Source organism: Stylophora pistillata, chromosome 12 (assembly GCF_964205215.1).
Source record: "Stylophora pistillata chromosome 12, jaStyPist1.2, whole genome shotgun sequence".
NCBI classification, from domain to species: domain Eukaryota; kingdom Metazoa; phylum Cnidaria; class Anthozoa; order Scleractinia; family Pocilloporidae; genus Stylophora; species Stylophora pistillata.
Window position 1 is genome coordinate 13,767,501 of NC_142530.1, and position 27,995 is coordinate 13,795,495.

The following is a 27,995-nucleotide window of genomic DNA, read 5'->3' on the forward strand; positions in this document are numbered from 1 at the left end:
ATAAAAAATAATAATGATTATCATTGATATTATTTACAATCAAGTTAAAAAGTAACGTCATTAACTTACACCCTGACGATTTGGAAGTTTATAAGAAAGGGTTTTATCAGCATAAAAATCTAATAAAGGCTGATAGTTTCGAAAGAAACTGTTTGGGGCTGCGTCGGTGGGAGTAACGAAATAATTTGGATATATCAACAAAGTTGAAATGGTAAATTGGCCACCGTAACGATTACAAAAGCTGACGTTTCGAGCGTTAGCCCTTCGTCGGAGCGAAGGGCTAACGCTCGAAACGTCAGCTTTTGTAATCGTTACGGTGGCCAATTTACCATTTCAACTGTTTCGATATATCCTAAAAATCTAAAAGCCTCCTTTTAAAAGTATGAAGTGAGTTCACACTTTTAATATCCCTGGGTAGTTTGTTCCAAAAATTGATGGACCTGTAATAAAACGAATGTTTTGAATAATTTTGTTTTGCATGTGGTATTTGGTAGTTTAATTCACTCGAATTACGCGTTTTCTGCCGAACTACAGTTTGACAGAGAAAGTCTTGGTGACCCAGATCAGTGTAACCTGCTCTAGCGTTATAGATAAGTACCAAGTCTTTCATTTCCCTTCTATATTCTAGTGGTAGTAAAGAAAGTTTTAACAGCCGATCCCTGTAGGAGAGATCTCTTGCATAATTCAAGATAAACTTTGTGGCCCCGCGCTGAACATTTTCTAGTAATAGTGTGTCCTTTGACGTGTAGGATGACCATAGTTTACAAGCGTACTCTAGTTGTGGTCGAACAATTGGGCAGTATAGAAGTTTCTTGATGTCGGGATCATTGATATCTCTACAGACCCTACGAATAAGGCCAAGCGTTCTATTTGCTTTAGAGGAGATCAATAGCCCAGCACGTGTGTTTTAAAACTTTGGACATTTCTTACCCATCCTTTGCAAAACAGCAACGTGAAATCACCAAAATTTGGGGTAAGGTAACGAATCTGATCCAACCGACGCGTCGGCCAACGTGTCGGCCGACGCGTTGATGCTGTGTTTTTGGACTTCGTTGATGCTGTGTTTTTGGACTTCGTTGATGCTGTGTTTTGGACTTCGCTAAGGCGTTCGATCGCGTAAACCATAAGATTCTACTGCATAAACTGCGTACCTTTGGAATAATAGGGTCACTGCTAGCCTGGTGTGGTGATTATTTATCGTGTCGTAAGCAGAGAGTTGTGGTGGATGGCAAAAGTTCTAGCTGGCTGAATATCACATCTGGCGTGCCGCAGGGGTCCATTTTGGGCCCCTTGTTTATTTTTTTATCATCATCAGTGATTTGCCAGAGGTAGTCCAGGAAAGCTCTGTGGCACTTTATGCATTCGGCCGACGCGTTGGTCAACGTGTTGGCCGACGCGTCGGTTGGATCAGATTCGTTACCTTTACCAAAATTTGCGTCGTCTGCGGACCGTAACCGCGGCGACAAATTATTTTAATTTACATTTGGAACTCAACGCTACTTTTATGCATTATGTTGAGTTGAGGTCTGGCGCCCTGTGAGACGGTAAACACATGCAGCCATTTTCGAAATTCTAACTAAAAGTAGAAACTCATTTATTAATCGACGTCTTCCGTGGCGTTGCCGTCCTGACTGCTTAAAGTTCCTATTGATGAAAAGAGACGAATTTTGTTATCATGCTGACTTGAGAAGTTGAACGAGTAGTGGTCTTGACTTAGCTATCAATTCTCTCTGCTACTCATCATGTTTGTGTTGACTCAATAAAAGTCATGTAGTAGATTTTTGTTATCCACCCTTAGGATCCGGACCTTTAAGGGAAAATAGAATGCCGCAAAAACTGTTTTGAGAGTTTTATGTTGTAACTTTTTTTAGTATGCCAATTTTTAGAAAGAAAAAAAAATCTATCCAATTTTTCAGATGATAATCAACTGAGTGTGTTTCGTTTCCCCCCAGCGAACCACAAAAGGCGCTCTCGACACAAATAATTGACTTTGATCTTTTGTAATAGCTTAGATACCTTTGTATATCTCATTTACTGAAAAGATCCCCCTCATGTTAAAGGTAATTTTTTGTTGGAAACAAATCCACTTACCTTTACAAATAAAGTGACCCTAAGCAAAAACTATCTTACGTTGTTAGTATTCCAACTCCTTTTTGGGGAGTTGCGATTACTTACTCTTTTACACCATCTTGTGATGCTATGTTTTGTGATGTCGGATACTTTTTAACATTCGCGAAACTTTTCTTTCGCAACAGTTGACGAATGTGCGTCATCTCCTCGAAAGAATGGAGACAGTTTTAAGATTACTCAACATGGTGACAGTTGTCAGCCATGTCCGGCAGGATGGGGTGGGAAAAACTGTGATAAAGGTTTGAAATGTTTCTGAATGAATATCTTTTTTATTTAGGGAAATTATTTACTGCCAACAGCTCAGCAGTTCCTTAGGGTGGTACTCGCCTGTGTAGTTCCTTACGAACGACCTGTGGACTTGTTCTCCCACAAGCTCAGTGTGAACAAAAGTGATGCCACCAATTTCTTTACTCTCTAAACGAAGTTCTAGAAAAGAACTCTCTTTCCTTGTTGTCCATACTGCACTAAGGATGACTTTATGTGTGGGAGCAACGTTCCTATGCGCGTCAGATTTCAACAAGTTACTATTATTTGCACCGTTTTCATTCTCCCAACTAATTGGTGAAGCCACGCTCGAAATTGAAATGTCTCAACACCTCAGACCGATACGCTCTCTACGCGTAGCCAATGCAGTTCAAGAGTTGATGCATTTTAAGACAGTCTGAGTTATACACCTCATGGGACAAACAAAGGGTCTTCTACAAAAGAAGAGTAACCTGGACATACTCTCTGATTGTTTTTCAAGCGTAAGTCGAGGTGACAAACTGCCTATACCGTACTTCTTTGCTTGGTTTAATTAGTCTAATTGCATGCAATGTAATGAGGGGTGGTCCGTAGATTGTCCGCTCAAGGAAAATCTTTTTAAGTTTTAGGTTAACTAAAGCAGTCGAACAGCTATACTGTGTTAAAAGTTGTACTTATTTGCCTTTAGACATAACTACTGCCGGTGAATCGAGTCCTTCTAGGAACGGAGGCCAATGTTTGGATCAATCTCAAGGATATATCTGTAACTACATGAATGGCTATCGAGAAAAACTGTGAGGCAGGTAATGAGTTGAAATAAATACGAACTCACAGCTTAAAAGAAAATATTGGTAGATAAAAACATCTTGATTTCATGATGATCAAATCCAGACAATGCTTCACTGAACGCCATAGCTTTCTACACAAACTTAACTAAGTATGTGTAACCCACCTGAGGGCTTAAGCAGTGCTGATGAGTCAAAACCCATCGGTACCAGGAGAGTACGAGTCGGAGGAATATTTGGATTACTGAGATACATCTGTTTCATCAAGTCTGAACATAAAAGCAAAACAGGAAGCACTACTTAAACAAAACAGTGCTGCTCACACGACACCTAATAACCCTCAAAACGTCTCTCTCACCTAAGCAGACCGGATGCCGACAAATTCTTTTTTTACTTTAAGAACTGTTGAACTAATTTGGAAATCCTTGGCTGACAAACCTCAGATACATTTTCACTACAGATCAAACCTTCTTAACTTCTGACCATGGAACATTCATTCAGTTTGTCTGCAGAGTAGGATTTCAAGATTTTTCCACAAAAATTAAAGATTCAGCAAGATTAATTTGCTTCAGTCCTTTCTGTTTCTGCCGAAACCTTTGGTAAAATTTTTGAACGTATAGCTAAACATAGACACTGGGCAGATATTTTCATTGATCTGTTTGTTTGCTCCATCAAGCTCGAATTTAACAGTTTAGCTCTTTGAACTTCTTCCAAATTCCTTCCCAGCAGTTGATCGGAAATCTGAAGGATGTTTCAAGGAGCACAAGAGGAAGACGAAAATGGTTCTTAGATATAAATTTTCTATCGTCCGGGAAAGAAACTTAGCTTTGAGGACGTATTTGATAAGTGCAAAGTTGCAGCAAATAAGAAAGGTTTCAAGATTTTTTGTATGCGAGTGAGTACATGTACAAAAATTTTCTTCATTCCTAAGATTATGTAAATGGCCTAATACTTTCCCCGTTAATTTTATTTCCCTTTGTATTGCTTGAGAAGATGTTTTGATAAAAGTCTTTCAAATCGTTATCACTTATAAGGAGTCGCGTAAGGTTTGTTTAGGCACCTTAGTTGGCATACTTGATTATGACTTTTATGGAGACACTAACAAGTTGTTTTGCTCGTGTTTCAAAACTGAAAGCAAGTAATTTAATTCGAGATTGATTTGAACATCGAGTGAGTTTTGAATTGTGTTAGATCACTGCAGTGATAGTTGGCTTCAAGGTCCACTGATAAAATATCAAAACAATACGGCTTTCAAAAAGGGCAACCACCAACATGTAACGGCAAGCGCCAATAAGCTTAGCAGTAATGGCGGTTCGGCCAGTGCCACTTCTTACCTGCAAACTTAATTCGGTGACAAGAACGAAAAATTATTCGCCAATATACTAGAAGTCGAAAGACGATTGGGTTGGCAGGAAACAAAGAAAATCTTAGAATGAACACCGACAGCGAGAGGGGTTGATCAGCTCTGTGGAGCTCTTAACAATCACAGCCCCCCAGCTTGGAACCTGCCTTAAGGCTTGAAGTAAAAATAAGTAAAAAACTGCTACTAAAGTGGAAAGTGCATTTTGTAACAGGATTGAACTCAGACTATGGTGGTCTGTAGCTAATTATCAAGTGAATTTATTGCGCACTAGATTTGATATTCCTTGCAGAGTACTCGAATGATTGAAGGTCAGCAGCTGAACAGTTTGTAAGGATGAATAGCACTCCGGGGCCACCTCCTGTGTGCAGCTAGTTTGCGAATGACAACGATGATATTATAGGAACGTTTAAAGCATGCAGCAGGCAGACTCCTTATCGTGAAACCAAGTTTCTGTTAGACCAATGCAAGTAAATAGTTAAGTTTTTTTTTTTTTTTTTCATTTAAGAGCCAGGATTTAATCTGAATATCAAACCACCTTTAAGCGTTCAATGGAGTGTAGCGCTTGATTTGCAGGAGTATACAGGTAGACATTTACCACAATTGACCTTTGGTCAAGATGGCAATAGTCCAAGTGGTTAGAAGGCAAAAATAGGCTATTGTATTTAAGGATCGCTTCACTGATATCAAAGCAATAAAGTAGCCATAGATATGAATAGATGACCATTGTTCATTGAGGTTGGAACCATCCCCATGTTTGTCGCAAAAAAGCTGTCGGACCAAGATTGCAGTCTCTGAAAAGGAAAAGGTGGATTTATTTTCGTTTTGCATGAGTTTCTACACTGATACCAATGTTGAGATGATGACTAGATGTGTAGACATGATTCTATCAAGTTCGTGGTTTAGATAAGCAGTAGATACTGAAAAGGAGAGCGAGGATTGCCGAGCAACAAACATCGAGGCCGGCATCAATTATCATTATGAATTGGTCAAATTTCAATTGAAAAAGTGCGCCGCGGATTTCAAATTTATTTTGTATGGTTTTTTACCACAATAATCTCTTTAAAAGAGTATTAAGAGTCAATCGGGAAGCTGGCAGATCTGTGTAAAAGCGTTTTGTCAATGATGGTTATTTGTTTGTCAGCTGGTGGGAGAGCTATGGCGTTAGTTGTTAACCACATGCTTCTGCGGTAACTTGCTAAACAAACTCTAAACTTCTGCATGAATTTCTTCCGCTAAAGAAATTTTAGAGACGATCTCGCTCTTGGTTTTAACTTCCAATATAATTTGCAAAATTTTCATTTCGGATATTGCTTTGTTTTGCAAAAGGTTGATTAACAAACTGTTTTGGTTTAGTGCGGATTTTCACAAAGACAACAAAGGAACAATAACGTGAAAGTCGATTGAAATGGTAAAAGTTGAGAGTTTTCGTATGGATCTTATTATATCATGTTTCCAACAGAAAGTAGATTGGGTTTTTTTCAAATTTCTCGAGTTTTTCGATTTGATGTAAAATGTTCAGTAAAAGCACTTGTAATGAAATTTTAGCTCTTTCATCTTATGTCCATTAGACCATGGAATACTCGAAATTATTGCGGTAAGCGCCATTTGAAGCCAGAAAATTAGATTTTTAAGGCATTTTGCCCTGTGATTCCCAAAGTGATTTTACTTTGCTTAAACTTTGAATCAAACCCATTTGAAATCTTAACTAATTTGAATAAACGGAAGATCTTCACTGCTATAGTTTTGCCAATTACATATGTTTATTCTACGCAGTTCAACATGATTATGCAAATACAAGTTTTTGAGTACGATCATGACGTCCAACCAAACTTTCGTGGCTTAAAGGAAACCTCCAATGATAGAGCAAGTTTCCGTTAAGATGTCTTTTGTAATTACGATTCGTTTGTAAAACTGAGAAACAAGAGTGGAATTTAGGAAAACTGCAAACAGACAAAGGCACTATTAATGCATTGATGCTCGAATTTCCCGGCAGGTGCCGTTTTTTTATGGGGTCATGCGGTTATCGCTATTATCATTAGACAAGAGCTCTTTTCTTTGCATGAGTCCCGAGGGGATCCTGCAGTTAGTTAAAGCATGTCATGCGAATCAAAATAGCGGAATTAACCGAAAAGCTCTAATGAATCTAAGCTCTAAGCTCTAATGATGATGTCAATTACTGCAAATTCACCCCCAAGCTTCGTTTGCTCTGAATTGTCCATTAATCTTTGCCGAATTCTTGGTTTTATTTGGGTATTTCAGTATTTTGTGAAACTCAAATTGGAAACGTTACCTTTGGATTTTAAATCTACTTTATATGATTTCTGATCAAAGTACTAGTTTATTTAAAACAGTTCTAGGAGTCGAAGGGAAACTGGGAAATCTGTGCCTTAAGTTTAGTCTTTGATGCTCATTTTTCTGGCGGCTGGAGGAAGAACGGTAGCGAAATTTGCTAAAATCGCAACAAATTATTATTAAGAGGGCAGACCTTAAACAATACTAAGACTTAAAAAAAAAGAAGAAACAGGACGATCTGGTTGATGATTACAATAAGAAAACCTCTTTCAGAACGCTCTCTACGTTGGCGTTGACTGGCCCCAAAAACTGTACAATTAACAAAGTCAATTTTGGATTTTGCATTGGCTTCTTTTTCGTCCAATGAAGTTGACTTCCTCTGGCCGTTCAATGCACTGTTGCGTTTACAAATTTACATTTTATCCACAATTGATTTGTTATTTGTAATAAATTAAATCCTTCAGTTAAATCATCACAAAATGAGTTTTCAAAGATTTATATCAAGGTAGCAAATTTTATATCACTGCAGTTCTCAACACGTTGAGAAAAGCTGGCCTTAGCCAAAAATTTTTTAAAGTTATTTGAATTATCATCATGCAAGTAGTTATAGCATAATCTGAATGCGTATCAACACCCTAATCGTAGTAATCGTCATACTGAAGACAGAAAGTACTTTCGACCTGGATTTTGCAGCGTGAAATTGAAAGAAAGTAAGGTCGCATTCTACACTATGATATTCATTTCTATCAGCAATATCAAACCTTGAATTTCCCAAAGAGTATCATATTGGCTCGTATGACGTTCTACGGTTACTACTGAAGGATGGAGGCGTTTACTATCATCAGACAGGAGCTCATTTGTTCGCACGAGTCCTAAGGGGATTACGCCGATACTGGTGGCAACTGCAACACGTCATACGGTTTAAAGCGGCGACAAGCAGAGAATAGCTCCCATGCAGGATGACGTAAACTACTACTGCGGAAAACTCACCCCAAGTCTCGTTCGCACTAAAACGTTTATGAATCTTTGCCAATCTGTGGTTTTCATTTGATTGTGTTTGGAATATTTTCGTCTTAAAATTCGCAAGTCCTCACATTGATAGCGCGGCTTGGGGGGCAGGGGGGGGGAGGAATTGGGTTTTCAGGCGTAAACATGCATAAGTGCTCTTCTAGTTTGAAAACAACCGATGTCTGTTTCAATTTTTCCCACTCTAAATACTTTACATAGCACTTCACATACATTTGAGACAGTAAGTTTCGATTGTGATTGATAATTTAGCGACGATTTTTACTACCGGTTGAGGTTTTTATGATTGGGTTACCATATTTTCATTCGTATGGAGGCTCCGAAGCTGCAAAAGTCACGTTTGTTCTTACAATAAAATGCTTGCCCACCAGAGTAACGATACAAATGAGAACAAAGAGCTCAGCTAATTATGTTTCAATAAGCCTGACGCAATATTATTTCCTCAACGTTTCAGCTTCAAGTACGTACAACAAGAAAGTATGACGTCCTCTTCTTGTATCTTCACACTGCTAATTTTGTTCGCGAATGTTTCTTGGGGTAAGTGCTTCGAAGTAATACGTCAAAACGGGGGCAAGAGCTTCATCACGGGTTCCAAACACTGAGAAACAGATAAAAGCACGAGGCCGTAAGGTGAGTGCTTTTATCGTTTCGAAGTATTTGGAACCCGTAAGGAAGCACGAAGCCCGAGTTTTTGACATATCTTCTCAAATGAAACTATAAGAAATTGTGCAGTGACATGTTTTCTCGAATCAAACAATGATAAATTATGCAGTGTTACATTTTTTCCTTCATCGAAAGAACACGTTTACATGCATAACTAATAGTTGTTGTGCAATTGGCGTCCGACCATGAGTGAAGAAGGACGTCGTCTGTAGGGTTTAGAGAGCCGAAACCTTACGCAAAGAAGTGTTAATGGGAACGGTATCCCGTCATCAACGACATCAGCAAATGGGCGCTGTCGGTTGCTTGGATGATTCAAGTGTCCGTTTTAGATCCATTAGGCCTTTTCAAGGACTATGACCTTCGTAAGGTCGCGCTTCTCTCTTCAGTTACCGAAGAAATGGACACGTTGAGTCTAAATTCCTGGTTAAGTAAATACGTTATTTAAGTGGCGAAGAAGACCGGCAAGAGACATCCTGCGGAAAACTATCTATGAAATAGTTTGTGGTAGCTGGTGCCATCTTAAGGAGAAAAACGGTACTGAAGCGTTAAATCCTTTTGAAAATAGCGATCGAAGGTGAGCTGAACAACTATTATTTGTGTGATTAAAATGTGGAAGTTATCCATCTTAAAATTATGCTAATTGTGGCATTTACAGGTTCACCCTGTTCCGTCGAGGGTTAGATGCAGAATTGAAAGATGCCACATGCGAAGGCTTACATTTAAAGACAAAGAAAAAGGAGAAATGTTCTGTCACAGCCGGAGGAAGAGGAGTCATTCTGGAATTTAATGTGTTGGGAATATCAACAGCTAACTCTTCATCGAACACTGTATATTTTTATAACTGCAAAATTCTTGAATTGAGAGGAGACGAGCACAGAAGACCCCTATTGAATAATCTTGAAGTAGCATGTAATTTTGTGAAGTTTAAGGAAAATTATGTAACTCGTTTCATGGGAGTTCACCCGACCTTAAGCGTACTCCCAATGTTGTTAAACGAATTTGTCATCCTGAGGGAGAGACGCATGGACGATATAGAAATCATATATTAGGTTATTATTACCCGACTCGGGCGGTCAGAGGGCCAATAACTAAAATCAACCAATCAAAATGCTCTATTGCCGGTCCAATATTCTCTAAGTATTGGACCGGGCACTGTCCCGAATGGTCCCGAATGATACCGCACTCGTGTCCCTTTGAACTTCAGTCGTATAATAAATCTCTTATTAACCAAGCTTGCTCGGGACCGTACTGGAAGACTATCGGCCCTCAGTCTTTTTTGTACGGACCTCGCTGCGCTCGGTCCGTACTGTCAAGACCTCGAGCCGATATTCTCCCAGTACGGCCCTCGCGCTTGGTTAATAAGACATATGTACAAACTATCTCCAAAGATTGTAATGCATTCTACTTTCAACCATCTAGGTCCAAGCTTAGTTTTGTAAAAGCTCCTGTGGGTGTAAACAACCTAGATCATATTTTGCCTGAAATGTGCAAGGTTGCAGTTGTAAAGCGAAAGACTTGTCATTGTCTTCGAGTTACTTGTGCATTTTCTTTGTTAAATGCTGATATAGAAGAGAACTTGATTTGCAAAAGAACTGGTCTTGACCGGATTGTTGTTAATGAGAGGAATTACATTGCTTCCAAGAGTTGTATTAATCAATAAAACATCTCATTAAAACGCAAGTGTTTGATCTTGGATGAAAAACCTGTTTCATCTCCGTTGAGAACCTGCTAGTATTTCACCTCTTGTTTCATTGGGTATTAAGATTCATCCAATTGACCCCAATGGTCGTCATTCATTGGCTTATTAAAAAATTAAGTTCATCCTTATTTCCCAGTTGACTTCATCAATAATTAATGAGTTTTAAAACGAGGTTTCAAAATCAGAAGCAAATACTCGGAAAGTGTAGAATACATTGACAACACAAGCATTTCGTAGAGAGTGTTGCTTCACATATCAAAGGGAACTGTTAGTAAAGTAATCATTATCGCAACATGATGGCCCAGTAATGCATTGTTTTACTGATAGCCTACAATTTTTTATGTGATCGCTGCGGATAATCTGCTTTGGTTTTCTTTTCGTTTTGTTTTACACTTACCTCATATACAGACTATGCGCGATAGCGACATCTTCCATTAATGTGAGCTGTTAGGCCTTGTATTGAGTGCTGAGATTAGAAGACTTTCCTGGTTATTACGATGAACAACAAGCGCAGGGCGTTACATGAACGATATCAAAGACACTTCGAAAGAGCAACATCACAACACATTAATTAAGCGACGAAAATTTTAGTCAGATACAATGAAATATATGAAGTTCATATATTTTGAACTGCGGTATTAGATACGTATGATGCACGATCCTCGCAATAGATAGCGCTATTTAAGCAAAAGCGAAAATCAGACCTGAAAAAAATCAGGACTGTACGGGATTCGAACCACTGACCTCTGCGATACTAGTGCAGCGCTCTACCAATCGAGCTAACAAGCCAACTGGGAGCAGGCCGTTAAGTTGATTCGTAATAAACCCGTGAAAGTGATAAATCAGATACAATGAAATATATGAAGTTCATATATTTTGAACTGCGGTATTAGATACGTATGATGCACGATCCTCGCAGTAGATAGCGCTATTTAAGCAATAGCGAAAATCAAACCTGAAAAAAATCAGGCCTGTACGGGACCTGGCTTGCCGCACGTCCCCATTAAGCCCTTATAAGGGAGTACCCCCCCGGGAGTTAAAGACATTTACCAAAGAGTATTGAGGTTTAACGCTGAACCCTCCATGAATTATTTTCTGTTCTAACAGAGATATTAAGGCTCTTTAAATATCCTACGACTGGTTAGAGTGAGTTCCTGACAAGATTTCTTCCTTTTTTTCCTCTTAAAGTCATGAGTTGGTGTCATCCTGACAAGAGGACAGACAATCCACATGGCCGCTGCTGTGTTTTTCCTTTTGTATATGGAGGAAAGACATACAACTCTTGCACAAAAGTCGCTCATCACATATTTTGGTGTTCATTAGACAAAGTTTACAAAGGACATTGGGCTAACTGCGGTAAGTTATAACAATGACAACTTTGCAAGTTTGGATGTAAAACAAAGTTATCAACAATTGTTTTCAAAAATTCTATTTGCGTGAGACAAAATAGCACGAGGTAATAATCCACTTTCATCACTGTAATAGATTGTTTTTCTCCATATGGTCAAAGTGACCAAAAAGAACGTGGACAACGTTCATCCTCAGTCCTTCTTATGATGACTTGGGTTTAGAGCAACCTATCGATTCTCTCGGTTCCTCATCATGCTTCAGTTGAATCAAAAACGTTTATGTGGTGGATTATTTTAACACACTGAAGTGTAGATAGGGACTCAAAGCAGATTTCGAAGAATTTAAGCTGGGATTTACTCACTCTGCCAATTTTATAAAATAAATTTGTCCGAAGTTATAGTTGATAATCCACTAAGTGTTTGGTTTTCTCCAGCGCACAACAAAAGTATATCTGGACACAAACATATAGCTTTACCATGTATGTTTTATTTTACCTAAAACCAAGTTCCTGCTTTTGAAGGTAATTGTCTACTTGAGAAACATTTATTAATTTCGACAAGTGAATGACCTCGAACCCTAGTACAAACAACCCTTGCCAAAAACCCGGGATACCTAATCTAGAGTTTCGTTACGAACCTTAGTGAACCCATGTACAAACTACCCTTGTCAAAATGGAGGAGTCTGCACAGTAACTGGAGATGACTCTTACAGCTGTAAATGTGCCGAGGGGTTTTATGGAAACAATTGTGAAAAAGGTATAGATATCACAAACATGAATGTTTAAGACATTTTTTTGCCGATATCACAAACATGAATGTTTAAGACATTTTTTTGCCGTTATATACTACTAATTTGCCCAACATAATGTTTTATGCTATTTAACCTCCATATAAAAATGGTGGAACATGTACAATGAGTAGTCCTAATTCATTCTTTTTACATGCACTGACGAGTTTGAAGAAGCAATTCAATTTGATCAGGACGTTTGATAAACCTTTTGCGCTTTTAAGGAGAACGACACACAGTTCTTTTGACTCTTCTACAGCGCTTCCTTGTCCACCTGGCAAAACGACAGACAACCCGCATGGTCGCTGCTGTGTTTTTCCTTTTGTGTATAGAGGGAAGAAGTACGAATCTTGTACCAAAGTTGCTCATCACAGATTGTGGTGTTCATTAGACAAAGTTTACAAAGGTCATTGGGCTAACTGTGGTAAGCAATAAAAACCACAAATTTGGTAAGCTTGATAGCAAAACAACGCTTTGTTTCTTCGTCATCTTTTTAAGGGAATTCTGCTAGAAACGACAGTTTTGAGAGACAAAATACCATTTAATGCTTAACCCTCACAACATCATCAGTTGTTTTCTTTCAGCGGTATGATAGTTTTTCTTCTTCACATGGTTCAAGATATTAAAAACTACCCGAACGAAGATTCGTATTATTTTGTCTAGGACGGATGAATAAGTATTGGTCAATTCTGTCTGCTACTCGCCATCCCTTGAATTTCAAAAAAAAATTTTTATTTGGAGGATTTTGTAAACTCACTAATATCAACATATTTATCTGTCTAAAAGAACCAACATTAACTTGTATGTTTCTCTTTTTTTAACCTGGGAAAAGCACTACGAGTGGAAGATAATTGTCCATTTAGAGAACGGATCCAGTTACGTTAACTGCTAGATAACCCAGGAGACCTAACTTAAAGTTCTGTTATGAACCTTAGTGAACCCATGTACAAACTACCCTTGTCAAAATGGAGGAGTCTGCACAGTAACTGGAGATGACTCTTACAGCTGTAAATGTGCTGAGGGATATCATGGAAACAATTGTGAAAAAGGTACTGATATGACGTGTATGTGTGTCTTAAGATACTCTTTTTGCAGTTACGGACTACTAATTTGCCGACCATAATGTCATATTCCCTTAGTGAGCCCATGTAAATTGCTTCCATGTAAGAATGGTGGAACATGCACAATGAGTGGTCCTGATTCATTCTTTTGTACATGCACTGACGAGTTTAAAGGAGAAACATGCGAAAAACGTAAGTCGATTTTATCAGGAATTAAGCTATGGCTGGATAAACCTTTTTTGCTTTTAAAGAGAACGACACGCAGTTCTTTTGACTCCTCTACAGGACTCCCTTGTCCACCTGGCAAAAAGACAGACAACCCGCATGGTCGCTGCTGTGTTTTTCCTTTTGTGTATGGGGGGAAGAAGTACGAATCTTGCACCAAAGTCGCTCATAACAGATTGTGGTGTTCATTAGACAAAGTTTACAAGGGTCATTGGGCCAACTGCGGTAAGCAATAAAAACCACAAATTTCTTAAGTTTGGTTACAAAACATAGCTTGTTTTGGTCGTTATCTTTTTAAGCTTTTTTCGCTTTTAAGTTTGGTTACAAAACATAGCTTGTTTTGTATATGTGCACGATCCTTCGCAGTAAAGCACTATTTGAGCAATAGTGAAAATCAGACCTGAAAAAAATTTCAGGCCTGTACGGGATTCGAACCACTGACCTCTGCGATACTAGTGCAGCGCTGTACCAATTGAGCTAACAAGCCAACTGGGAGCAGGCCATCAAATTAATTCGACATAAACCCGTAGATGATAAATCAAACAACAACAAACATATGAAACATATGTATGAACTGCGGTTATGAGACGTATATGTGCACGATCCTTCGCAGTAAAGCACTATTTGAGCAATAGTGAAAATCAGACCTGAAAAAGATTTCAGGCTTGTACGGGATTTTTCACTATTGCTCAAATAGTGCTTTACTGCGAAGGATCGTGCACATATACGTTTCATAACCGCAGTTCATACATATGTTCCATATGTTTGTTGTTGTTTGATTTATCATCTACGGGTTTATGTCGAATTAATTTGATGGCCTGCTCCCAGTTGGCTTGTTAGCTCAATTGGTAGAGCGCTGCACTAGTATCGCAGAGGTCAGTGGTTCGAATCCCGTACAGGCCTGAAATTTTTTTCAGGTCTGATTTTCACTATTGCTCAAAAAGTGCTTTACTGCGAAGGATCGTGCACACATACGTTTCATAACCGCAGTTCATACATATGTTTCATATGTTTGTTGTTGTTTGATAGCTTGTTTTGGTCGTTATCTTTTTAAGGGAATTCTGCTAAAAATGCCACTTTTGAGACAAAATACCATTTAATGGGGAACCCTCACAATATCATTCAGTATTCCTTCAGCGGTGTGATATGTTTTCTTCGCCACATCGTCTAAGATATTAAAGAAATACCCAAACGAAGTTTCTTATCGTTGCCTTGGAAGGATGAGTAAGTAATTGGTTAGTAATTCGCGATCAGTTTTGCCTTCTACTCGCTATCCTTGAATTTCGAACAAAAATGTTTATTCAGGAGATCTTGTTAACTCACTTATATCCACCTATTTATTTGTCTAACAAACCTACATAAACTTGGATGTTTCTTTTCTTTGATCGAAAGAAACACTTGGAGTCGAAGATAATTGTCCATTTAGAAAACAGATTCAGTTATGTTAACTGCTGAATAACCCAGGATACTAATTTAAAGTTCTGTTATGAACCTTAGTGAACCCATGTACAAACTACCCTTGTCAAAATGGAGGAGTCTGCACAGTAACTGGAGATGACTCTTACAGCTGTAAATGTGCCGACGGGTATTTTGGAAACAATTGTGAAAAAGGTATAGATATGACGTGTATGAGTGTTTTCAAACACTTTTTTACAGTTATGGACTACTAATTTTCCGACCATGATGTCATATTCCCTTAGCAAACCCATGTAAATCACTTCCATGTAAGAATGGTGGAACATGCACGATGAGTGGTCCTGATTCATTCTTTTGTACATGTACTGACGAGTTTAAAGGAGAAACATGCGAAAAACGTAAGTCGATTTTATCAGGAATTAAGCTATGGCTGGATAAACCTTTTTTGCTTTTAAAGAGAACGACACGCAGTTCTTTTGACTCCTCTACAGGACTCCCTTGTCCACCTGGCAAAAAGACAGACAACCGGCATGGTCGCTGCTGTGTTTTTCCTTTTGTGTATAGAGGGAAGAAGTACGAATCTTGTACCAAAGTCGCTCATAACAGATTGTGGTGTTCATTAGACAACGTTTACAAAGGACATTGGGCTAACTGCGGTAAGCAATAAAAAACACATTTCTTTTAACTTTGGTTACAAAACATAGCTTGTTTTGGTCGTTACCTTTTTAAGGGAATTCTGCTAAAAATGCCACTTTTGAGACAAAATACCATTTAATGGGGAACCCTCACAATATCATTCAGTATTCCTTCAGCGGTGTGATATGTTTTCTTCGCCACATCGTCTAAGATATTAAAGAAATACCCAAACGAAGTTTCTTATTGTTGCCTTGGAAGTATGAGTAAGTAATTGGTTAGTAATTCGCGATCAGTTTTGCCTTCTACTCGCTATCCTTGAATTTCGAACAAAAATGTTTATTTAGGAGATCTTTTTAACTCACTTATATCCACCTATTTATTTGTCTAACAAACCTACATAAACTTGGATGTTTCTTTTTGTTTGATCGAAAGAAGCACTTGGCGTCGAAGATAATTGTCCATTTAGAAAACAGATTCAGTTATGTTAACTGCTGAATAACCCAGGATACTTAATTTAAAGTTCTGTTATGAACCTTAGTGAACCCATGTACAAACTACCCTTGTCAAAATGGAGGAGTCTGCACAGTAACTGGAGATGACTCTTACAGCTGTAAATGTACCGACGGGTATTTTGGAAACAATTGTGAAAAAGGTATAGATATGACGTGTATGAGTGTTTTCAAACACTTTTTTACAGTTATGGACTACTAATTTGCCGACCATGATGTCATATTCCCTTAGCGAGCCCATGTAAATCACTTCCATGTAAGAATGGTGGAACATGCACAATGAGTGGTCCTGATTCATTCTGTTGTACATGCACTGACGAGTTTAAAGGAGAAACATGCGAAAAACGTAAGTCGATTTTATCAGGGCTTAAGCTATGGCTGGATAAACCTTTTTTACTTTTAAAGAGAACGACACACAGTTCTTTTGACTCCTCTACAGGACTCCCTTGTCCACCTGGCAAAAAGACAGACAACCCGCATGGTCGCTGCTGTGTTTTTCCTTTTGTGTATGGGGGGAAGAAGTACGAATCTTGCACCAAAGTCGCTCATAACAGATTGTGGTGTTCATTAGACAAAATTTACAAAGGACATTGGGCTAACTGCGGTAAGCAATAAAAACCACAAATTTGATAAATTTAGTTACGCAATAAAGTTAGTTTAAGTGGTTTTTAGGTGATTTTTCTAAAAGTGCCACTTTTGAGAAACAAATAGCATTTAATGCCAAACCGTCATCATATCACTAGTTTTCCTATAGCACGCTTTCATTTTTTCCTTTTCTATATATATGGTCCAAGGGACTAAAGAAAAGCCTGCACCAATTTTCATAATATGCTTCCTTGAAAGGTTGGATAAAAACTGATTTAGAGTCAGCAATTAAGAGTGTGTCTCTGTAAAAGCGGTCCGATCAATTTTGCTTGAGACACAGATTTCCCTCATTTCTTGTGGGTTGTAAGACATTCATGTGCCTATACTAAAACCACAATCCGTTTGATCGGATCTCTTAATTTTTCAGTTTTACGTAAATGAAATTTCACTCGAGCGAAGGCCTGTCGTGACACTTTTCAAGACTTTAATTTGAGACAACTTTGGAGGACAATTTAAAAAAAACTACGGAACTCAGGAAAAAACAAATACCACAGCCATGTATATTAATTCTATCTTATCCATTGAGACGACTTTCGTGAACATCACATTTCAATCAAGGAAACAGAAAGACTTGAATGACACCTTATCGATTTGATTAAGTCACACACGCGAAAACCGATCAAATTGAAGGTAAAGTTTTGAAAAAGTGAGGCGTTCTTAACTGATGCAACTAACATAGTTAGGAAGTAGATGCCATAGAAAAGGTAACTACAGAAAAAAACTTTGCGGTCCGACCTTTACGAAAACTTTATAACTCCACGAACTTACCTAATTTTCGGCACTCTCCAAGTTTGGCCGCCATTTTGAGGGACTTATCAATACGAAGCGTTGCAGACACAAATCGAGCAGGTAGATCTAAAACCGTCAGAAATGCATGCGAAAGCAATTCAAATAAACTTTCCTTTCTATTCAAGCAGCAAAATGTGAAATTATTCGTAATACTTACCATTCCTACATTCCCATGCGACCATTTCTTGCAACAATTCAAACACAACTAGTTTTCAAATTCCCCTCGTCAGTCCACCATAAGAAATAACCTGTGTCACCCAAGCTTGGACTCAAATGTGAAGTACGAATCAAATAACACAACTGCTTCTTCTTCGAGGCAATATCATGCTGGTATTTTGATTTTCTGATCGACAAGAACGGTGTTCAGTAAGGGATCGCCATGTTTACCACATACACGGACCGCTGGCCAGCCACTAAGTGAAAAAAGAACGGTTTGGGGTGGGGTGGCTGGGGGCTTATCGTCATAAGATATTAGAATACATGCTTAAAAAACTTTGGGACTCCCAGTCTAAACCGTGAAGGCATGCTTAGGGGTACAGACTACTTTTATTTTGTTCACATAACTTTTTCCTTTAAATCAGGACTGGTATTGATTAATAGAGTTATCGATGTATTTTTAACAGGGTTACCCATATTACTTTTTGCTTGTCTTCTGTGGTATAAAATAAGGTGTCTATTTTACAAGAACCTTTTATTTATGCCCCATTGCACGGAATGAACGCTGTACTTGAATGTTTTTTCTAAGTCATTTCTGCTGTTCCCAAGAATGCATGCAAAATCATTGCTTTATATCCAAAGCTGACTCTAAAATAATATTTTCCGCGACAGTAACCAATGTCATTTACGTATGGCGTTGATAAAACTAGCAATGTACAATTTTTAGTGTTTTCCACTTATAAGCTCGACATAAAATTGTTAAGTGAATCATGTTAGTCTCAGCTCATACCTCTAATCGATCTGACCTTTTATCACTAAACCCTATTCTTTTCGAAATGTTCAGCAAGCAACCGTGAGCGATAATCCTCGGCTTGTACGTTGGATCAGCCATGATCTAATCGGCCCAAAATAATGAATATAAATATAGAGGCAAGACCGACACAACGTCTTCAGGCACCAGAAGAACCTCAGCCTTCTTCAGGCACCTGAAGAAGGCTGGTTTGGCCAGCTGAAATATAGTGCTCCGTCTTAAAACTTATCTACGTTGTATCGGTCTTGCCCCTATAGTCCTATTCCGTTTTCATTTTCAAATTTATTGTCCATTTTTTTTCATACGACAACGACAAAGAGTTTTATAAGTAAACCGAATGTTTGGTGTACCAGGCTTGTATATACAAAAACATGGAATAGGCCGGCTAAATAAGCTCCTCCCCTCAGCCTGCTCCTAATTTTTGGTTGCTTTCGCCCCATGCCTCTGCACGACTCCCTGTTGGCTAAAAAGAAATTGGAAAGACTACTATGCAGGGCGCCGTTTCTTTTTCATTTCAGTTACCCTCTACAATTCTTTATAAGTATGTTTCGTGTTGAGATTTGGAGCAAACTTTCTCCGCTAACCTCTGACCTGGGGTCCACGAGGGATCACGAAGTTTATGAGGTGTGGCCTGAATGTCATCAAACAACCACTGGGCAAATACATGGGACGCAAGTGTTCTCTGTTAAAAACAATACAGGTGTGGTTGGAAAACAACGGTGTTTAAGGAGGCTCGGAAAGGTTTTCCGTTGCCGTGGTATTTTCGAAACGATGACAGGTTACAAGAAAAGAGCTTAATCGTGTGGGCAAACTATAAACATCTTTGCAACTATATTGCTGGGCAAGACGTAAGGTCCACAAACAGACACTCAAATTTTCAGTTATTGTAAATTATCTGAAAAACTAAGTCGGTTACCTACCATTTTAGTTTCTTTGTAGGAAAGCTTCCGAATTTCTTTAACTTCTCAGAAAGTATGAAACAAATTTATCTCGCAGATTTTAAGACTTCTTCCTGTACTTATAATTGATGCCAACGCGATACGAGTTCAGGAGGTCTAAAGGAACTCTCTCTAACTTTGTATACTCGATACGATTTCAGTGATTTCCGCACCAAGGGAGCAATTCATGAGTGGTCTGTGGTTACGCTCGCTAGGCAAAGAATGGGTTTGTGACTTTCTCACTCAATTGAAGAGACTCGCGTCACTGCTATGAAATAGTTAAACAGAATACAGACTGCGAGCAATTTCTTATTTTTCTTAAATATAGTGAGGTCACGCGTATCCTGTGAGCATGGAGAAGCCGCGAGATTGGTGACTCGTGTGTCGCGTCTTTGCCGCTCCACGCTCTCGGAGTTGAGCAAAGACGAGAAACTTTATCACTGATGCGATAAAAGAGGTTCAATGGTTATCTCGATTATCTGAACTCATTTATTTACAGTACATGGTAAAGATTTGTTTATAAATATATGAACTGATGCCGATCCTTTTTGAAACGAAATGTATTTAAAGAGAAAAAGAATACCCGGAGCAAAACAAAAGTTGTCTGGTTCTGCAACACAAAGCATGCTTTTGCACAAAGACTGAGAATCGTAATGCATATGATGCTTTAATGAATATATTCGAATGTTCCCAAAAACCTTCTGATAATCTGCCCGCACCCACCTCACACCCTGCCCCTCACCACTGAGCCGTACTGTTTTCACTTGGCGGCTGGTCAGCGGTTCGTTTATTAGGTAAACATGGCAATCGCTTCGTGATCGCCGTTCTTGTCGATCAGAAAATAAAAATACCAGGCTGATATTGCCTCAAAGATGAAGCAGTTGTGTTATGTGATTCGTACTTCACATTCGAGTCGAAGCTTGGGTGACACAGGTTATTTCTTATGGTGGAATCGACGAGGGGAATTCGAACACTAGTTGTAGTGTTTGAATTGTTGGAAGAAATGGTCGCTTGGAAATGTAGGAATGGTAAGTTTAACAAACAATTGCAAATTTTACCGCTTGAATTGAAGAAAAGTTCATTTGGATTGCTTCCGTATGTATTTCAGACGGTTTTAGATCTACGTGCTTGGTTTATATCTGTTACGCTTCATGTTGACAAGTCCTTCAAAATGGCGGCCAAACTCGGAGATTGCCAAAAATCAGGTAAGTTCGTGGAGTTATAAAGTTTTCCCAAAGGTCGTCCCGCAAAGTTTTTTTCTGTAGTTACCTATTCTATGGCGTGTTCTTCCTAGCTATGTTAGTTGGATCAGTTAAGAACGCCTCACTTTTTCAAAAATTTACCTTAAATTTTATTGGGTTTCACGTGTGTGACTTAGCGAACCGATAAGGTGTCATTCAAATCTTCCTGTTTCTTTGACTGAAATGTGATGTTCACGAAAGTCGCCTCGATGGATAAAATAGAATTAATATACATGGCTGTGGTATTTGTTTTTTGCTGAGTTCCGTAGTTTTTTTAAAATTGTCCTCCAAAGTTGTCTCAAATTAAAGTCTTAAAAAGTGTCATGACAGGCCTTCGCTCGAGTGAAATTTCATTTACGTAAAACTTTGAAAAATAAAGAGATCCGATCAAACGGATTGTAGTTTTAGTATAGGCACATGAATGTCTTACAACACACAAGAAATCAGGGAAATCTGTGTCTCGAGCAAAATCGACCGGACCGCTTTTACAGAGACACTCTCTTAATTCTCTCTGCTACTCGTCAACCTTGCGTTGACTCAAAAAAACGTTCATGTGATGGATTTTTAAACTCACACATATCCACCGCTGAAAGGGGAAATAGGGATGCTGAAACCTCTTTTGGAGATTTTAGGGTTAAGATTTGTTCACTATGCTTTTTTTTCAAATTAACTTTTCAAATAATTTTCGAATTTACAGTCGATAGTGTACGGTTTTCTCTAGCGCACCAAAAACGCCTCTTTGCTGATAAAAAATATAACTTTGATCGGTCAAAAGTACTAGAAAATCTTTTTAGGTTTCATCTAGTTGAAAAAAGTATTTCGGGTAAAATGTTCTTGTGTCGGTATTGGAAAATGTATCCACTTATCCTGATAAATAAATTAACCAGGCCACCTAATCTAAGCTTTCCTTCTGAATTTTAGTGAACCCGTGTACAAATAATCCTTGTCAAAATGGTGGAGTCTGCACAGTAACTGGAGATGACTCTTACAGCTGTAAATGTGCCGAAGGATATTGTGGAAAAAGTTGTGAAAAAGGTACCGCCATAACAAATGTGATTGCTTAAAACACTTTTTTGCAGCCGTGGACTACTAATTATCCAACCATAGTATTTCACACCCTCAGTGAGCCTCTTTTATATCACTTCCATGTAAAAATGGTGGAACTTGTACAACTACTGGAGCTGATTCATTATTTTGCATATGGACGGATGAGTTTGAAGAAGACACCTGCGAGAAATGGAAGTCAATTTGATCAGGGCCCAGTTGTTCAAAAGACAGGTGAAACTAACCTCTGGTTATGCCTAACCGGAGGTTAAATTTCCTAACCGTGAGTTTGTTAACGCGCTGTTAAAATTGCGTTCTTCGAAGCGCGGTTAGAGGACAGGTTAGTTAACCTCGGGTTACGCGCGTTTAACCCGCGGTTAGCGTCCCATAATAAAGTATTCGTACAATGTCGCCATGGTGAGTAAGTTGCGAGCTCTCCAAAATGGCTTCCTCAGCTATCTCACGCAAAGCTCGAAAACAAAATTTTAGCGCTTCAGAAATTGCCGTTTTGACAGAAAAAGTCGAAGAAAACCTTTCGCTGATGCAAAGCAAGTTTACCAACAGCGTCACCAATCAGAAAAAAAAATGAAATGTGGAAAAAAATCGTCGATGCTGTAAACGCTGTTGGTGTGGCAATGCGGACAACAGCCGAAGTTCGCGAGAAGTGGCGAAACTTGAAGTCGGAGACAAAACCCTAAGGGCAATTAAAACTTGATGGAGCGGCGGTAAGGCGTGATTCCGTCGAGTGTTGCGACTGATTTCACCGGCAACAAGATTAGTAATAAATAAAATAGACTCTCGTCGAAAGCGGTAACAAGCACGCAGCTCTTCGTCTGTGAAATCGTCGATTTCACACTGACTTTCGGCTCTAAATCTCCTTTCTCGTTGTCGCCTTCTGCGTAAATCGCAAAACAACAAGTCCACCATCTTTCCCTAGGGGTACCTACCTACCTCCCTACCTACCTACCTACCTACATACATACATACATACATAGGTTAATTGACCACTCCCCATAGGGGCTTTTCAGGACCAATTCCCACCCAGCCCACCCAGGGAAGGACATCCACCACACAGTAGTCTCGTGCGTGGGAAATTAACGTGTCCTACCCTTAACTCTGTAGGAGATGGGGCCTACAGTTTATTCGTCCTTATCCGAGAAGACTTAGAATATCTATGCATTTCTTGATTATAGAAAGGTAGAAAATTATCCTCACTTATTTTAAGACCACGAGTATTGGTCCGGCCGGGGTTTGAACCCTCGACATCCCGCACAACACAATCTGACGCTCTAACCAATTGAGCTAACCGGGAGTTTAACCGGAGTTTGACAATTTAACCCTGCTCGCACGGTGGGTAAAATTTAACCCAACGTTTAACCCGAGGTTAGTGTTAACCTTCCGTTGAATCACGCAACTAACCTCCGCTTAAAATTTAACCCAGAGTTAGGCCGATTTAACCCTGGGTTTAAACTTAATTCTCTTTTGAACAACCGGCCCCTGGGCAATAGCTGGGGTTGGATAAACCTTTGCTTTTAAACAGAGTGACGCGCAATTCTTACGGTTCTTCTACAGGGCTCCTTTGTCCACCTGGAAAAAAGACAGACAATCCGCATGGCCGCTGCTGTGTTTTTCCTTTTGTGTATGGAGGGAAGAAGTACAAATCTTGCACCACAGTCGCTCATCACAGACTGTGGTGTTCATTAGACAAAGTTTACAAAGGGCATTGGGCTAACTGCGGTAAGCAATAAAAACCACAATTTTGTTAACTTTGGTTACAAAACATGGCTTGTTTTGGTCGTTATCTTTTTAAGGGAATTCTGCTAAAAATGCCACTTTTGAGACAAAATACCATTTAATGGGGAACCCTCACAATATCATTCAGTATTCCTTCAGCGGTGTGATATGTTTTCTTCGCCACATCGTCTAAGATATTAAAGAAATACCCAAACGAAGTTTCTTATTGTTGCCTTGGAAGGATGAGTAAGTAATTGGTTAGTAATTCGCGATCAGTTTTGCCTTCTACTCGCTATCCTTTCGAACAAAAATGTTTATTTAGGAGATCTTGTTAACTCACTTATATCCACCTATTTATTTGTCTAACAAACCTACATAAACTTGTAGTTTCTTTTTTTTGATCGAAAGAAGCACTTGGAGTCGAAGATAATTGTCCATTTAGAAGACAGATTCAGTTATGTTAACTGCTGAATAACCCAGGATACTTAATTTACAGTTCTGTTATGAACCTTAGTGAACCCATGTACAAACTACCCTTGTCAAAATGGAGGAGTCTGCACAGTAACTGGAGATGACTCTTACAGCTGTAAATGTACCGACGGGTATTTTGGAAACAGTTGTGAAAAAGGTGTAGATATGATGTGTATGAGTGTTTTCAAACACTTTTTTACAGTTATAGACTTCTAATTTGCCGACCATAATGTCATATTCCCTTAGCGAGCCCATGTAAATCACTTCCATGTAAGAATGGTGGAACATGCACAATGAGTGGTCCTGATTCATTCTTTTGTACATGCACTGACGAGTTTAAAGGAGAAACATGCGAAAAACGTAAGTCGATTTTATCAGGGCTTAAGCTATGGCTGGATAAACCTTTTTTACTTTTAAAGAGAACGACACGCAGTTTTTTTTACTCCTCTACAGGACTCCCTTGTCCATCTGGCAAAAAGACAGACAACCCACATGGTCGCTGCTGTGTTTTTCCTTTTGTGTATGGGGGGAAGAAGTACGAATCTTGCACCAAAGTCGCTCATCACAGGTTGTGGTGTTCATTAGACAAAGTTTACAAAGGACATTGGGCTAACTGCGGTAAGCAATTAAAAACCACAGATTTGATAAATTTAGATGCAATGAATATATGAAGTTCATATATTTTGAACTGCGATATTAGATACGTGTGATGTGCGATCCTCGCAGTAGATAGCGCTATTTATGCAATAGCGAAAATCAGACCTGAAAAATCGCACATGACACGTATCTAATATCGCAGTTCAAAATATATGAACTTCATATATTCATTGCATCTCATTTATCACTTTCACGGGTTTATTACGAATCAACTTAACGGCCTGCTCCCAGTTGGCTTGTTAGCTCAATTGGTAGAGCGCTGCACTTGTATCGGAGAGGTCAGTGGTTCGAGTCCCGTACAGGCCTGATTTTTTTCAGGTCTAATTTTCGCTATTGCATAAATAGCGCTATCTACTGCGAGGATCGCACATCACACGTTGATAAATTTAGTTGCGCAATAAAGTTAGTTTAAGTGGTTTTTAGGTGATTTTTCTAAAAGTGCTACTTTTGAGAAACAAATAGCATTTAATGCCAAACCGTCATCACATCACTAGTTTTCCTATAGCACGCTTTCATTTTTTCCTTTTCTATATATATGGTCCAAGGGACTAAAGAAAAGCCTGCACCAATTTTCATAATATGCTTCCTTGAAAGGTTGGATAAAAACTGATTTAGAGTCAGCAATTAATTCTCTCTGCTACTCGTCCTCCTTGTGTTGACTCGAAAAAAACGTTCATGTGATGGATTTTTAAACTCACACATATCCACCTATGAAAGTGGAAATGGGGATGCCGAAACCTCTTTTGGAAATTTTAGGGTTAAGATTTGTTCACTATGCTATTTTTTCAAATTAACTTAGTTGATTATTGGCTATAAATTCGAAGCAAAGTATATGGTTTTCTCTAGGCCACAAAAAAAGTTTCTTTGCCCACAAAGAAAAAGCTTTGATGTGTCAAAAGTAATTCCAAAAAATCTTTGTATGGCTTATCTAGTTGGAAAAAGTATTTCGGGTTAAATGTACTTGCGTCGGTGTTGGAAAATGTATCTACTTATCCTAATAAATCAATTAACCAGGCCACCTAATCCAAGCTTCTCTTCTGAATTTTAGTAAACCCGTGTACAAATAATCCTTGTCAAAATGGTGGAGTCTGCACAGTAACTGGAGATGACTCTTACAGCTGTAAATGTGCCGAAGGATATTGTGGAAAAAGTTGTGAAAAAGGTACCGACATAACAAATGTAATTGCTTAAAACACTTTTTTGCAGCTATGGACTACTGATTATCCAACCATAATATTTTACACCCTCATTGAGCCCCTGTTTATCATATCCATCTAAAATGGTGGAACTTGTACAACCACTGGAGCTGATTCAGTAGTTGAGGCTGTGTGTATATCACTTTGAAGGATATGTTTGCAACTGCAGGGATGGCTATCAAGGGGCAAACTGTGAAGAAAGTAATGTGTTGAAATAAATACAACAGTTCTTCCAATAGTTAAAGGAATTAAAACTCTTGTCATGCCAGTGCTTTAAATTTTTGCTTAAACATAAAGTGAACACTACGGAGTGGACTTCGAGTTCTAACAGTAAGTAGCCAATTATGAACCAGAAACACCCGAATGAATGCGATTTGGAGATTTTGCATTTTTACAGCAGTTTTCCGTGACTGTTCGATTCTTGCAGAATTTTGCTGTTTAGGACTCTTTAGTAAGCTGGATTAATTTTTCATTAATCGATTTGTTTGATCCACCAGAGTGGAATCTTAACACTTTAGCAAATTAATTCCCTTTCAGCAGTCGAGTGGAAATCTGAAGGATGTTATAAAGAGCACAAGAGGGCAAGGAAAATGGTACTTGGATATAAATTTGCTACCGTCCAGAGAAAGAAACGAAAGATTAAGGAGGTATTCGATATTTGTAAAGTTGCAGCGGAGAAGAAAGGTTACAAGATATTTGGCATCCGAGTGAGTGCAAAAGTTTTGAGCCTTACCTCATTCATAAGACTACGTAAATGGCCCAAGACCCATTCATTTTATTTCCATTTCAATATCTTAAACATATCTTAATCTTTCAACTCGATATTACTCATCAGGAATCACTAAAGGCGTGTGTAGGTTCCTGAGTCAGTACACTTGACTACGGGTTTCGCTTTTGTTTCAAAACGGAAAGCAAGTGATTCGATAATAACTTTTAAGATTGACTTGAACATGAGTGGGTTTTGAAATGTGCATAATCGCTGCAGTGAGATTCGGCTTCAAGAAAACTTTATTGTTATCATAACTTTAGATGATACCAAAAGACAACAAGTGATGATACAGAAAAATGCTGATAAGGCTTGGTAGTACTTTTCTATGAGCAAGTACGTTTGTAATCCGATTAAGTCTACAAATAAACTCGGTCACTGTTTCAAGCGTCGCTTTTCTCGAGCAAAATAAAAACTGCAGGAAACTTTGTATTGATGTTTGGGTTATAGTAATTGCTTTAAAAACAGCGCAGACATATTTTCTTAGGGAAACCCATAAGGGTAGATTATAATCTTGTTTTCCAACAAATTTTAATCTTCAATTCTATCTATCGTACAGAATATGAAAGGATGTTTCACAACAAGTGATGGAGAAGTGCACAATTTTAAAAAATACGGAACTTCATCCAATTGTAAAGTAGATTACAACGGTCTTGGTGTTGGGAAGAAACTCGCCAACTTTGTCTTCACCAGGTAACTCTCTTGCACAGAATCACTTCTCTGATAACTCTCCGTCCTAAGAGTAAAACAATGACGAGAAACGAGAACAGCAAAAAGAAAGACTATAGAAGCGTGAAGGATGAATAGGGAGATCCATACATTTTTAAGGGTATTCACTTTTGCATAGTAAGTGATACTGTTATTACTAGGAGCTTCTGAAACCAATTTAAAGACCAAAAAGAAAAAGAGAAGAATACAGGGTAAGTCGCGAATATTGTAACATTAAATGGCAAGATTGAGATAAGATTGAAAAACACCATAACCCTAGCCACGAAAGTGAGATGTTTTTATAATGATCAGGTTTACCAACAGACTGACCATGACAATCCCGGTTAGCAGGATAAAACGAATTTTCATTTTCGTCTATCTTTTCTAATCTTTTCTTAGGCTGTGAAGAGAGGGTCAATCAAGATATGCAACAATACAATAAAAGCATGGGATGTAATAAGTCGTTCTAACTGATTAAAATGAAAATGTTGTTGTGTTAAGGGTTTATATCATTAAAGGGTTACATTTCATTTGATCGTTTTTCATTAAAGGATAAGTAGGGCTTAACTGTGAAATAAAAAACGCAATCCGAATTGGTAGAGGTTGTCTCCTCTTTTATTAGAACTATGGCGGTAATTGGTGTTTAAATTCCTGA

General features: G+C 38.6%; 1 protein-coding gene across 11 annotated transcripts; it reads left to right on the forward strand.

The window, feature by feature from the left end:
- The first annotated feature begins 5,187 nt into the window (after nucleotides 1-5,187).
- On the forward strand, nucleotides 5,188-27,939 carry LOC111328985 (uncharacterized). Of its 11 annotated transcripts, none has more exons than XM_088741066.1 (23): nucleotides 5,188-5,326; nucleotides 8,294-8,376; nucleotides 11,390-11,557; nucleotides 12,193-12,306; nucleotides 12,597-12,761; nucleotides 13,273-13,386; nucleotides 13,477-13,590; nucleotides 13,684-13,848; nucleotides 15,121-15,234; nucleotides 15,324-15,437; nucleotides 15,531-15,695; nucleotides 16,214-16,327; nucleotides 16,417-16,530; nucleotides 16,624-16,788; nucleotides 21,686-21,799; nucleotides 23,381-23,545; nucleotides 24,057-24,170; nucleotides 24,260-24,373; nucleotides 24,467-24,631; nucleotides 25,719-25,832; nucleotides 26,404-26,513; nucleotides 27,192-27,325; nucleotides 27,740-27,939. In XM_088741066.1, exons 2-23 carry the CDS (start codon nucleotides 8,319-8,321, stop codon nucleotides 27,744-27,746), a joined length of 2,721 nt encoding a protein of 906 aa, XP_088597192.1. In that variant the 5' UTR covers nucleotides 5,188-5,326; nucleotides 8,294-8,318; the 3' UTR covers nucleotides 27,747-27,939. The 11 variants fall into 11 exon arrangements, with proteins under 11 accessions (XP_088597192.1, XP_088597191.1, XP_088597198.1 ...); XM_088741065.1 differs by having other exon boundaries at nucleotides 5,189-5,326; nucleotides 26,407-26,573; XM_088741064.1 differs by having other exon boundaries at nucleotides 5,190-5,326; nucleotides 26,404-26,573.
- The last annotated feature ends 56 nt before the right edge of the window (nucleotides 27,940-27,995 follow it).

What these genes read in the sequence shown, in the direction of transcription:
- LOC111328985 (XM_088741064.1), top strand. Translation starts at nt 8,319, where the DNA reads ATGACGTCCTCTTCTTGTATCTTCACACTGCTAATTTTGTTCGCGAAT. An exon ending in TGGAAACAATTGTGAAAAAG is followed by an intron (nt 15,235 to 15,323) that starts GTATAGATATGA and finishes ATATTCCCTTAG; the next exon opens with CAAACCCATGTAAATCACTT. An exon ending in TGGAAACAATTGTGAAAAAG is followed by an intron (nt 16,328 to 16,416) that starts GTATAGATATGA and finishes ATATTCCCTTAG; the next exon opens with CGAGCCCATGTAAATCACTT.